Here is a 14,173-nt window from a genome sequence, read left to right on the forward strand (position 1 = left end):
CAAACAGGACGTAGGAGTTTTTCAGTAGCGGGAAGTGTGTGGGGGAGCCTTGAACAAGCCCCTGTGATCACAAGGAGCCTGGTGGAGAAGAGAACGTAAGTACAAATACCTCCCTCATATCCCTCATATTCTTGGGAAAGGCTGTTTGGACAGATAAATAGCTGACTATTACAGCTGAGACCTATCCTTCTAATAAACTATCTAATAAACAGATAATAAACTACTTCGAATAAACTATTTCTAAATACTGTAAATAGCCAACAAAAACAGTATGAAGACAGAAAGTCTTCAGGGGAAGGGGCACTTCCCAGTGTATTGCACAGAGTGCCATGCTATTTTTGCCATGGGCAGAAGTCATGGGTGTGTGCTCGGTGCAAGGAGCTCCTGGCCCTCAGGGAACAAATTCGTTCTCTTGAGACCAAGGTGGCGGATCTGGAGAAGCTCAGAGAGACAGAAAGGCATGTGGACGAGACCTTCAGGGATGTGATAGAGGCATCCTACTCCAGGGCTGGTAGCTCCTCTGCTGTCAGAGAAAATGAAGGTCTTGGGCAAGGAGGACATCGGTCTGAGGAAGAGGGAAATGCTCCTTTAGAAGGGACCCCTTCCATGGATAATGAGCCCATATCTTCTCGTATAGGAGATACTCCTCCGAGGGGCGGGGGCCTCCTTGTACTGGGTGATTCGATCATTAGAGGTATAGGGAGATGGGTTTGTGACCTGCGTGTTGACCGCACGGTGACTTGCCTGCCTGGTGCAAAGGTTGCAGACATCATGCAACATCTAGACAGGCTCTTAGGCAGTGCTGGGGAGGAGACAGCTGTCATGGTGCATGTTGGCATCAATGATGTGGGGAAATGTAGTCGGGAGGTTCTGGAAGCCAAATTTAGGCTGATAGGTAGCATTGTGAAGTCCAGGACCCCCAAGGTAGCATTCTCAGACTTGCTACCCATTCCACGTGCAGGCACAGTGAGACAGGCAGAGCTGAGGGGTTTCAATGCGTGGTCAATGCGTGGATGAGACGTTGGTGCCGGGAGGAGGGGTTTACATTTGTTAGGCACTGGGATACATTTTGGGGTAAGCTAGGCCTGTACAAAAAGGGATGGGCTGCACTTAAACCAAGATGGAACCAGACTGCTGGCGCTTAAAATCAAAAAGGTTGCAGAGTAGCTTTTAAAATGACAGCTGGGGAACAGCCGAAGGGAGCTGGGCAGTATCCCGTTTGGCAAAAGCCATCCCTTAAAGTGTGCGGGTGCAAAGGATTCAGATAAAAGAGAACGGGACAGAGCAGAACCTCATAAAGAGCAGAAGGAAGCCTGTGCCAGCAGGTCAAAGAGTCAAAAGAATAGCACACATCAGGTGAGAGATTCAGCGTATAGGTGCTTATATGCCAATGCCAGAAGCCTCCGAGCCAAGATGGTTGAGCTGGAGTGCTCGGTTGCTAATGCAGAAATAGATATATTGGGCATAACAGAAACGTGGTGGAACAGTGAGAACCAGTGGGACACTGTTATCCCTGGATATAAATTCTACAGAAAGGACAGGGAGGGGCGCCTTGGAGGAGGGGTAGCACTGTATGTTAAAGAAGGGATAGAATCTAACAAGCTAGAAAACCTAGGTGGACTAGAGTCCTCCACAGAAACCCTGTGGGTGACAATACAAGGCCGGAAAGGGAACGTGCTACTGGGGACGTGCTATCGCCCTCCGGATCAAAACGCCGACAGTGACTGGGAGTTGAAGGAGGAAATCAGGGAAGTGTCAAGGAGAGGCAGGGCTGTAATTATGGGTGACTTCAATTCCTAGATATGCTAAAGGTCACATTCCTAGATATGCTAAGTGGCTGTGTCCTAGAACAGTTGGTCTTGGAACCGACCAGAGAGAAGGCAACCTTGGACTTAATTCTGAGTGGCACCCAGGACCTGGTGCGTGATGTCACTGTCATTGACCCTTTAGGGAACAGTGACCATAGTGCCATCAAATTCAGCATACATGCGGCGAGAGAATCACCAAGGACGTCTAACACAGACATTTTGCATTTCAGAAGAGGAAACTTCTCCAAAATGAGGAGTATGGTGAAAAGAAAGCTGAAAGGGAAAATCAGGAGAGTCACTTCGCTCCAGAGTGCATGGAGTTTACTCAAAACCACAGTACTAAAAGCCCAGTTAGATTGTATACCCAAAAGGAGGAAAGGTACCACTAAGTCCAGGAGGATGCCAGCATGGCTAACGGGTACCATCAAGGAAGCCATAAAAGGGAAGAAGACTTCCTTCCGAAATTGGAAGGCCTGTCCAAATGAAGAGAACAGAAAGGAACACAAACTCTGGCAAAAGAAATGCAAGGTGACAATAAGGGAGGCAAAAAGAGAGTTTGAGGAACATTTAGCCAAAATTATCAAGGGGAATAACAAAAACTTCCTTAAATACATCAGAATCAGGAAACCTGCCACGGAGGCAGTTGGACCATTAGACAATGAGGGAGTGAAAGGGATTATTAAGGAGGATATGGAAGTTGCAGAGAAGCTGAATGAGTTCTTTGCGTCTGTCCTCATGGCAGAGGATACTGAGTATATACCTGTTCCTGAACCAGGCTCTTTAGGGATGGAAGCTAGAGAGCTGAGTCAGATAGAAGTGACAAGAGACAATGTTCTAAACTGTCTGGAAAAACTGAAAGCTAACAAATCACTGGGGCCGGATGGCATCCATCCAAGAGTCCTCAAAGAACTCAAATGTGAAATTGCTGACCTCCTTGCTAAAATATATAACTTATCCCTGAAATCGGGCTCTGTACCAGAGGACTGGAGAGTAGCAAATGTAACACCAATTTTCAAAAAGGGGTCCAGGGGCGATCCGGGAAATTACAGGCCGGTTAGCCTAACGTCCGTTCCAGGCAAATTGATGGAAAGCATCCTCAAGGATAAAATTGTAAAGTACCTAGAAGAACAGGCCCTGCTGGGAGTGAGCCAGCATGGCTTCCGCAAAGGTAAATCTTGCCTCACAAACCTTTTGGAGTTCTTTGAGAGTGTCAACAAGTGTGTGGATCAAGGTGATCCAGTTGACATAGTATACCTGGACTTCCAAAAAGCATTTGACAAAGTTCCTCATCAAAGACTCCTGAGGAAACCTAGCTGTCATGGGATAAAGGGACAAGTACATGTCTGGATTGCTAACTGGTTGAAAGACAGGAAACAGAGGGTAGGTATAAATGGAGAGTTTTCACAATGGAGGGTAGTAAGAAGTGGGGTCCCCCAGGGATCTGTACTGGGACCAGTGCTTTTTAATTTATTCATAAGTGATCTAGAAGCAGGGGTAAGCAGCGTGGTGGCCAAATTTGCAGATGATACCAAATTCTTCCAGGTAGTGAAATCCAAAACGGATTGTGAGGATCTCCAAAAGGATCTCTCCAGACTGGGGGAGTGGGCGACAAAATGGCAAATGCGGTTCATTGTTAGCAAGTGTGAGGTGATGCACATTGGGACAAAAAACCCCAACTTCAAGTATATGCTGATGGGATCTGAGCTGTCGGTGACTGACCAGGAGAGGGATCTTGGGGTCATGGTGGACAGCTCATTGAAAGTGTCGACTCAATGTGCGGCAGCTGTTAAAAAGGCCAATTCCATGCTAGGGATCATTAGGAAGAGGATTGGAAATAAAACAGATCTATATATTTAATCCCCGTAGACGTGCCTCAGCCTCTGTGGGGGTGCATCCCGGCAACCCAGCTGATTGGCTGGGCAGCGGAGCGGAGGGACGCACCTGACTGGCTGAGGCGTGTCTGTGGTGGAGGACAGAGGCGGCGGCGGGCCTTGCCGGGCCATAGAGGCCAGGGCGGCGGCGGAGGCCCTGGCCCGGCCGCGGAGGCCGGAGGCGGCGGGCCCAGCCCGAACGTGGAGGCCGGCGGCGGCCCAGCCGGAGACTGGGGCGGGGGGGAGAGAAGTAGCCGGCCCCAAAAAACGCGCAGATGCTCTGTGCGGGGGTCGGCTTGTAATATTATAATGCCCTTATACAAAACTATGGTGCAACCACACTTGGAGTACAGTTCTAGTCACCACATCTTAAAAAGGACATTGTAGAACTGGAAAAGGTACAGAAGAGGGCAACCAAGATGATCAGGGGCCTACAGCACCTTTCTTATGAGGCAAGACTACAACACATGGGGCTTTTTAGTTTAGAAAAATGACGACTGTGGGGAGACATGATAGAGGTCTATAAAATCATGCATGATGTGGAGAAAGTGGATAGAGAGAAATTCTTTTCCCTTTCAGACAACACTAGAACCAGGGGTCATTCCATGAAATTGATTGCCAGGAGGTCTAGGACCAACAAACGGAAGTACTGTTTCATACAACGCGTGATCTACTTGTGGAACTCTCTGCCACAGGATGTGGTGATAGCCAGCAACTTGGATGGCTTTTAGGGGGGTTTGGATAGATTCATGGAAGAGAGGTCTATCAACGGCTACTAGTTGGAGGGCTACAGGCCACCTCCAGCCTCAAAGGCAGGATGCCTCTGAATACCAGTTGCGGGGGAGTAACAGCAGGAGAGAGGGCACGCTCTCAACTCCTGCCTGTGGCTTCCAGCGGCATCTGGTGGGCCACTGTGCGAAACAGGATGCTGGATTAGATGGGCCTTGGGCCTGATCCAGCAGGGCTTTTCTTATGTTTTTATGTTCTTATGTACTCATTTGTGCCTCGAGTGAAAATTCTGGATTGATTTGTTCTATGATCCGTTTGTTTGTTTTCCTGGATGTCCATGGTATCCTCAAAAGTTTTCTCCAGCACCAAAGTTCAAAAGCGTCAATACTTTTTCTATCTTGCTTCTTCAAAGTTCAGCTTTCGCATCTATAGAGTGTCACGGGAAAAACCATTGTCCAAATGATTCTAATCTTTGTAGGTATAGACACATCACAACATCTAAATATCCTTTCCAAGGCCTTCATTGCAACCCTACCAAGTGCTAGTCCGCAGCGTATTCCTTGACTGCTAGATGCTTTACTGTTGATGGTCAATCCTAAAGGCAGAAGCTATCCACCTTTTCAATGTCTTCATTGTCAATTCAGAGGCTGGTTGCTGTACCCATTGTCATTAGTTTAGTCTTCTTTACATTTAGTTGTAGTCACATTTTTTTCACTGCACTCCTTGACTTTCATTACTAGAGCTTGCGGATCATCTGCATTCTCAGCTATCAGAGTGGTGTCATCAGCGTAGTGCAGATTATTGACGTTTCTTCCTCCAACTTTAAAACCACGCTCATCTTCTTCCAATCTGGCTTCTCTCAGTATATGTTCAGCATATAAATTGAATAAATAAGGAGAAGGTATGCAGCCTTGTCTTACTCCTTTGCCGATCTGGAACGAGTCTGTTTCACTGTGTTCCATCTGGACTGTGGCTTCCTGTCCTGTGTATAGGTTTCTCATGAGAACAATGAAATGCTCTGGGGCACTCATTTTCCTAAGGACATTTCACAACTTGACATGGTCGATGCAATCGAAGGTTTTTCTGTAGTCAATAAAGCACATATTGACTTCTTTTTGGTATTTTTTGGCTTTCTCAATTATCCAGCATGCATCAGCAATTATGTCTCTTGTTCCTCGGCCTTTTCTGAACCAACTTGAACATCTGGCATTTTCCTTTCCACATAGGGTCCTAATCTGCGTTGGATGATCCTGAGCATTATTTTGCTAGCATGTGAAATTAAGGATATTGTGTGATGGTGTGTGCAATCTGTTAGGTCTCCTTTCTTTGGTATGTGTATGTAGACTGTCCTCTTCCAATCTGTTGGCCACTGTGTCATTCTCCAAATTTGCTGACATAATTTGGTTAGGGCCTTGACTGATCCTTCTTCTGTTGCCTGCCATATTTCTGTAGCTATTCCATCGATTCCTGTAGCCTTCCGACTTCGTAATGGCCAAAGTGCATACACACATTACCAATGAACAAATTTCCCCCACTCCACTCTGCTACTGTTTCATGCATTTGTCCTGACGACTTTATAGTTTAATCTGAATAACTTCTGGAATAATTTTGAGATGAGTACATGTGCTACAATTTCCAGTTACATATTTTTCATTCTCTCTCTCTCTCTCCACTCCTCTCTCTGGTGTATTCAAACTACAGGTAACAAAATTCCAAGTGGAACTAATTCAACAGCTCCCACATCACAAACAAAATTCACAGGCAAGAACTTCAGCCTATTCTGGTTCACATAAAGATTTCCTCCTGCATTGAATGAAAGCAACTTGCTTCCTTTCGGTTAAAACACAGCGACTGGCTGTTGGATTTGAAAGCTGACTACGTAAGAGAATGTATAAACATTTATCTGTTTTTAAAAAAACTTGCATTACCTGAAGATTATCCAGGATGATTCGGAGCAAGTGAACTTGCCTTCGAACAGCTCCAGAGAACTTTTCATATGTAGATGCATCATATTCACTCATTTGGATCTCCTTTAATCTGAAGCAATGAGGATAATACAGAATTAAGAACAGAGGCATTTCACACAGTGATAGGTTTTGTCAGTGTGCTTGTAAATACTACACATACAAACCATTTGGTAAAGCATAAAACAGCTAAGTTCCACTTCTTTTGATAGTGGTGATCAAAACAGTGGAACTATCAGCAGCTGGATACAATAAGAGCAGCTGGGAACACATTCCCAAAGTGATCATGCTGGGCTACCCTAAAAATGGCTAATATAGCTTTTAAGTACTAAACTGGTGAAATGATGTGAGCATGCAACACATGGTTTTCCACAGAATCACTGGATTAATATACAATCAAAACTTAAGCGGGGAAGGAGGAGGAGCTTATGACTACTACTTCTTTTTTAAAAAAAAATTGTTAAGAGTGCATAACTCTTTCAGCAACTGCCCATGTCTCCTTAATAGACTTCTATATAATTTGGGGAGATCAGAACTGATGCCTTTAAATGCTGAATGAAGCCTTCCTGTGTGTTAGTATTTTAATGGATTGCAGTTGCTAGCAGAGACACAGAATTTAATTCAGAAAATTCTTACACTATTATATATCTATCAAAGTCTCCAGTTCAGAAAGGTAAATACAGAACAGGTGGACATTCACCTCTGTTTAAAAGCCTTCTCGCCCATCTCCCTGGCAGCTTTCTTCACCTCTTCAGGCACAGCATCTTTCTCAGCTTGAGATACTTGGTACACCTTGTGACCGGCATCCAGTCGGTATGGCCCTCCTTTGCCACCCAAACCAGCAGTGTCTCTCCCACCTGGAAGAAGGTGAGAAAAGTGTGCTTGATAACAGTTGTATGAGAACTTGATGAGTTCCTTAGAACACTGTACATATTTTTAGATTTATTTTCTATGTAAGAAATAAGTGATTATTCAAATGTTATGTTGGATTACCCACACCATTTACTCAGGCTCAGATTCTGTACTCAGAAGGCATAGGTGTGTGTGTGCCATAGCTCAGAGTGTCTGTACACATTCCTTTCAGTTCTCAAGGTATGTTTTTAAATGAGCTGTGATAAAATGTTGCTGGTCCAAAGATTGTTTCACTTCTCCTGCCTCTAGTTGTGAGAAACCACAAATCTTTTAAGTATAATGTAAACTGCCCTGAGCCTTTTTGGAAGGGCGGTATAAAAGGTTTAATAATAATAATAATAATAATAATAATTTTTTAAAAATCCCCCAGTGAGGCACTACCTTGGCGTGGTTGTGGGGCTTGTGTGCTCTGAGGAAGGTGAGAGCTATGCCAGAGGTCCAACCATACTGGACAGGTCTCACCAGAGGAGCCAGACAAAGAGTGCCTCTCCCATCAACAATATGGTGAGACGTAACTTTAATAAATCTATACCAGATCGGTCGTCGCTCAGGTCAACAAGGACCGTGCCAGGTGCTATAGTCCCTGGACATCTGGTGGCAAGTGGGCAACAGGACTCAGGATCTTCAGTTGAGCAACCAGGGCTGAAGACAGCAAAGTTACTAGAAGAAACGTCGCTTAACTGAAAAAAATATACGAAAAATGCCAACAAGGAAATAATGATCTGCTATTACAAGTCTAGTCCAACTAGAAGAGGTTAATTAAAAAGAATGTACCAAATTTGGAAAGAGAAGCATCCAGATACAGAAATCACAGAACAAAGGCTAGCAGACCAGAGAAGATTCATAATAAGAAATAAAGTATTCACAGGAGTTGAGCTGGAAGAACTGCAAAGAGCAACACAGGCTCAAGATATGGAAGAAGAATTACCACCAACAGAAGAAGTTGCTCAGGCGCAGGTGGAGGAGGTGTCGGAAATTGAGGATGTCACTGTTGCTGAACTCTTTCAAAATCAAAACCAGGCAACCGCCCCTTTGCCTTCACCTCAAAAAACCAAATACCGTTTAACAGAAAAGCAACAAGAAAAGCAACAACTAAAGCAAAAAATAACTGAGCACATGAACCAAACAACCACCAGAGTTCGACTTCCAGCTCTAAAAACAGTTGCCAAAAAACAACTTGCTCAGGCATTAAAAGATGTCAGTGATGCACTTGCAGAAATAACAACCAATAATTTGCAAGAAACAAACCAACTAATGTACAGTACAGCAACAATAACAACACAAGAGCTCGGATATAAGATCAGTGGACCTGTAAAAAAAAGAAAGCAGTACATCACCTAAATGGAAGATTAGATTAGAAAATAAAATCTCCAGGCTTAGATCAGATGCTAGTAAATTGAAAGATATGAAAGACAAGAAGCTGAAGAATGAAAACACCAAACAGTATCTGATCCAAAAATACCACCTAGATTCAAGGAAAATTAGAGAAGTCCTGGAAATAATAAAGCAGCAAATAACAGCAGTGTCAAAGAAGATTAGCAGATATGAAGCCAGAATTACACAACACAGGCAGAATCTCCAATTCGTTGAATCAGAGACGTTTCTACCAAAGTATAGAAGGAGAAACTGCAAGAAACGTAGAAACACCAAATAAAGAAGAAACAGTGCAATTCTGGGGAAAATTATGGGACAATCCAATAGATTATTAAAAAAAAGCAGGCTGGATGAAAGAGGTCAAAAAATGTAATCAACAAATGCAAGATCTAATAATAACACCAGAATTAATAAGTGAAAGAGCAAAGAAAATTAAAAATTGGACTGCACCAGGCGACGATCAACTGCATGGCTTTTGGCTTAAACACCTAACAAGCCTTCATAAACAACTATCAAAACAGTTCAATCACATTTTGCAAGGCGATGATGTTGAACAATGGCTAACAACTGGGAAAACTCATCTCATCATGCAAGACCCAGCAAAAGGTGCAGTTCCAAGTAATTATAGACCGATCACCTGCCTACCAACCATGTTCAAATTATTAACTAGAATAATAGCAGATGAAGTGATGCAACACTTATTAACTAACAAACAGCTTCCAGTTGAACAGAAAGGAAATTGCCCGAACACCAGAGGCACAAAACACCAGCTGCTGATTGACAAAATGATTTTAGAAAACTGCAAGAGAAGAAAAACCAATAAGTGTTGCATGGATTGACTACAAGAAAGCCTTCGATTCATTGCCTCACACATGGATACTAAAATGTTTAGAAACAACTGGTGTCAGCAAAAACATTCAGATACAGTATTTATAAAAAAAGCAATGAGCATGTGGAGTACACAGTTAACAATCAGTGGTGAGACACTTGGACAGGTTAGCATTAGAAGAGGCATTTTCCAAGGGGACTCACTATCCCCTCTATTGTTTGTAATTGCCATGACCCCTCTTTCACAAATACTCAACAAAACAGGCCTTGGATACCAAACATCTAAAACATCAAGTCAAATCAACCATCTGCTGTACATGGACGATCTGAAGTTGTATGGAAAGTCCCAGTCAGAAATCGAATCACTGCTAAACACTGTCCGTATATTCAGTAGCGATATAGCAATGGAGTTTGGACTAGACAAGTGTGCTGCATTAATAATGAAAAGAGGAAAAATAAGAAAAACAGAAGGAATAGAACTTCCCAATGGAAGCAGTATCAAGAACCTGGGAGAGAAAGAACATTACAGATACTTGGGCATTCTCCAGGCTGATAACATCGCACACACTGAAGTTAAAAGAAAAATTGGAAGTGAATACATCAGGAGAGTTAGAAAAATCCTCAAGTCCAAACTCAATGGCGGGAACACCATACAAGCCATAAACACCTGGGCTATACCTGTTATCAGATACACTGCAGGAATAATAAACTGGACCCAGGCAGAGCTAGAGACGCTCGATCGTAAGACCAGGAAAATAATGACCATCAATCATGCTCTGCACCCCTGCAGTGATGTCGATAGGCTATACCTCCCTCGCAGCTCAGGTGGAAGAGGAATGCTGCAAGTCCATCAAACAGTAGAGGAGGAGAACAGAGGCCTTGAAGAATATATCAAGGACATTTAAAAAGATGCACTTCAAATGGTCAATAATGCAAAACTATTCAACCCCAACGAAAGAATGCAGGCATACAAGAAAGAACAAGTCAAGAACCGAGCAGAAAAATGGAAAAATAAGCCCCTGCATGGTCAATATTTGCACAATATAAGTGGAAAATCAGACATCACCAAGACCTGGCAATGGCTTAAGAATGGTTACTTGAAGAAAGAAACAGAGGGTTTAATACTGGCTGCACAAGAACAGGCACTAAGAACAAATGCAATTAGAGCAAAAGTCAAAAAATCCACAACAAACAGCAAGTGCCGCCTTCGTAAAGAAGCAGATGAAACAGTGGACCACCTAATCAGCTGTTGTAAAAAGATCGCACAGACTGACTACAAACAAAGGCATGACAAGGTAGCAGGGATGATACACTGGAACATCTGCAAAAAATACAAGCTACCTGTAGCCAAAAATTGGTGGGACCATCAAATTGAAAAAGTGGTAGAAAATGAAGATGTAAAAATATTATGGGACTTCCGACTACAAACAGACAAACATCTGCCACACAATACACCAGATATAACTGTAGTCGAGAAGAAAGAAAAACAAGTGAAAATAATCAACATAGCAATACCAGGGGATAGCAGGATAGAAGAAAAAGAAATAGAAAAAATCAACAAATACAAAGATCTACAAATTGAAATGGAAAGGCTGTGGAAGAAAAAGACCAAAATAATCCCAGTGGTAATTGGCGCCCTGGGTGCAATTCCAAAAGACCTTGAAGAGCACCTCAACACCATAGGGGCCACAGAAATCACCATCAGCCAATTACAAAAAGCAGCTTTACTGGGAACAGCCTATATTCTGCGACATTATCTATAATAACCAACAGTATTGATGATAAAATTCAGCCATCCCAGGTCCTTGGGAAGGACTCGATGTCTGGATAAAACAAACCAGTCAATAACACCTGTCTGACTGTGTAAACAAGAAATAATAATAATAATAATAAATCTTGTCACCAGCTAGGCACATCTTTTGAACGTATTTGCTCTGCAATAACCTTCCCAAAGTACGTAACTCTCTATTAGTAGTGCTCTGAGGTCAAGACTGATGTTTGGAGAGCTGGTGAATTACTGGTTGTAGTGACCAGTCTCCTCTCCCTCTAAAGAGTTAACAGGAAGTGAACCCCTGTCTTGACTGATAGGCTGGTGACCTCCAGGGTTCAACCAATCAGTCCAACAGGTGGATGGGACATCAGAGCTCTGCAGGGGGAAATTCTGGGAACAAGAAAGGAAGTCTGAGCAGAGAGTGCAGACTAGCATGAGGGCAGATGCCTCATGGTGCAGCTGCAGGGTAATCTCTCGGTGAGAGATCTGCAAGAGGCTTGATTCTCAGCAGGAGTTTGGTGAGTCAAGGAAAGGGGAAGCCAGTACTTTGTTGGCTTTGGGAACCCAGAACGGTTTGTTTATTCAGACTGTGCGTCAGGAATTTATTTTTCTTTTGTGTGTGTGCTTTGCATTTTCCTAAATATTTGTTCATTACAACTAAGTACTGTAACTAAATTTTGCTGTATACCACCCCAGCATCATTCGGGGTGCTTTTGAAGTATTCTTTTAACCAACTGAGTATTCTTAAGTGTATCTAAAAAGCTAAAATCCTCAGACATAACCCATCTGTAGTAATTGAATAAAAGGTTTTTTCTCTATGTTCTTTTTACAACCCTCAGCGGGTTGGGTATTAAACCAGCTGGGTTGTGGCGGAGATAAGGGGGATTTCTCTCACGCAGAACACGTCTCAAAGACAGCTTGGCTAAATTAATAATTAGCTCCACATGCAGGCAAAATGCATGAGAGGGAAAGGTTTTTTCTTCAGTCTTGACTGTCAGAAAAAAGGGGGAGCAGATTTTTGCATCTGTCCAGTACCCAACTATAGAGGGACCTTGGACTAAAGCACTCAATCCAAAGGTCCAGTTCTAGGCAAGTCTTAGAGTGCTTGGTGGCAGCAGGAACTTACCAGATCTTCTAGGTTTACCAGAATCTTTTCTTAGCTTTCCTGGGTTTGGAAAGTTAAAGATTTTTAAGCCAGCCAGTCTGCTTCTCAGAGCACAGGAAAGGGATGACTCAGCATTAAAGTCTCCCTTGTGCTGCAGAACTGGTTTAGACCAGTCAGGGAGATTATCCATTAACCTGGCCTGAATCAGGAAAGGATTAGTTTTTCCTTTACTCACAATCCACTACACTGGTCCTACCTTTAATTGGGGGGTTCATTTAATACTGTATTCATTCTGACTCTGATTCTAACAGGCAGTTCCTTCACATTCAGAGATCTTTGAAAAGGCTGCATAGGTGTTGAAGCCACATCTCTTTGAGATGATTTAATTTTCAATGAACAAGAACAGTATGTTAAATCAGTAGATCAGTGAGCACTTCAAATGGACAACATGGAGAAATCTCATTCAGTAAAGATATCTTAGTACATTTTCATCAAAAATCATTGTTTTGTAGGACAGGTAGTAGACAGCAAAATCTCCATTAGACTCATTAGATACAGTTGTCCCTCGCCAACCGTGGGTTTGCCAATCGATTTGAGTAAGCGTGACTGGCAAACTGTGACCCCCCCTCACCAACTGCAACTTGAGTATTCATGGATGGCGCCATTAAAAAAATAATCAGCCATTTTCCCAGCCAATTTCCGGGATCATGGGGTCAATTCGAGGGTTAGGGGGTCATTTTCAGGGAGTTTGGGGGTGATTTGGGGGGGTTCTGGGCCAATTTTGGGGGGGAGGTTGGGGGTGTCATTTCCAGGAGTAAGGGGACATTTTATGGGGGCCAGGGGGATTTTTCAAACCTTTTGGGGGTGGATTTTAAGCACTTCGGCACTCGCAATTCCCCTATCCCCATTTCCCCTATCCCCATTTCCCATTCATTTCGATGCCTTGTCAACCGCGAATTCACCAACCGCAAGGGTTTCCAGGAATGGAACCCTCGCGGTTGGTGAGGGACATAGGAAGCTGTTGTCAAAGTGGTTTGACTGAGTCAAACCACTGATCTATCTAGCTCCATATTGTCTACACAGACTGGCAGTGGCTTCTCCAAAGTTGCAGGCAGGTACAGGGGCGTAACGATGGGGGGGCAGGCAGGGCACGTGCCCTGGGCACCACTCTGGTGGGCCACATGGGGGCGCCAAAAAGTGGCATGCCCCCCGACCCCCCTCGGATCGTGCGTCGGTGGTGGGCAGCGGCGGGAGTGAGTGCGGCGGTGGCGGGCAGCGGCGGATCGCCGAGTGTGGTGGCGGCGGGCGGCGGCGGATCGCCGAGTGCAGCAGAGCGACACCAAGGCCTGCCGTCTGGCCCAGTGTCACTTCCCAACTGCACAGGCATGCCTGCGCAGTTCATAGAATGCCTCGCAGTTGGGAAGCGACGCCGGGCCAGACGGCAGGCCTCGGCGTCACTCTGCTGCACTCGGCGATCCGCTGCCGCCCGCCACCGCCGCGCTCACTCCCGCCGCCGCCCACCACCTCCACGCTCACTCCTGCCTCCGCGCAATCTGCCGCTGCCCGCCACCGCCGCGCTCACTCCGGCCAGGGGGGCGCAGGTATGTGGGGGAGGCGGGTGCAATTTCAGGGGCAGAGCTTGCCCTGGGCGCCGTTTCCCCCGTTACGCCTCTGGGCAGGTATCTCTCTCAGTCTTATCTTGGAGAAGCTAGAGAGGGAACTTGAAACCTTCTGCTTTCCCCAAAGTGGCTCCATCCCCTGAGGGGAATATCTTACAGTGTTCACATGTGGTCTCCCATTCAAATGCAACC

At 44.6% G+C, this 14,173-nt stretch overlaps 1 protein-coding gene across 5 annotated transcripts in view; it reads right to left on the minus strand.

Moving 5' to 3' along the window:
• VWA8 (von Willebrand factor A domain containing 8) overlaps nucleotides 1–14,173 on the minus strand; it is a 221,619-nt gene that overhangs the window by 35,304 nt on the left and 172,142 nt on the right. For all 5 annotated transcript variants that reach the window (XM_053308215.1, XM_053308212.1, XM_053308211.1 and 2 more), the window contains 2 exons: nucleotides 7,073–7,229; nucleotides 6,337–6,445 (listed from right to left, as the gene is read on the minus strand). In XM_053308215.1, coding sequence (XP_053164190.1) covers nucleotides 6,337–6,445; nucleotides 7,073–7,229 — 266 coding nt within the window. The remainder of the gene's footprint in view (nucleotides 1–6,336; nucleotides 6,446–7,072; nucleotides 7,230–14,173) is intronic.

The sequence above is a fragment of the Hemicordylus capensis genome, chromosome 3 (genome assembly GCF_027244095.1).
Source record: "Hemicordylus capensis ecotype Gifberg chromosome 3, rHemCap1.1.pri, whole genome shotgun sequence".
NCBI classification, from domain to species: Eukaryota; Metazoa; Chordata; class Lepidosauria; order Squamata; family Cordylidae; genus Hemicordylus; species Hemicordylus capensis.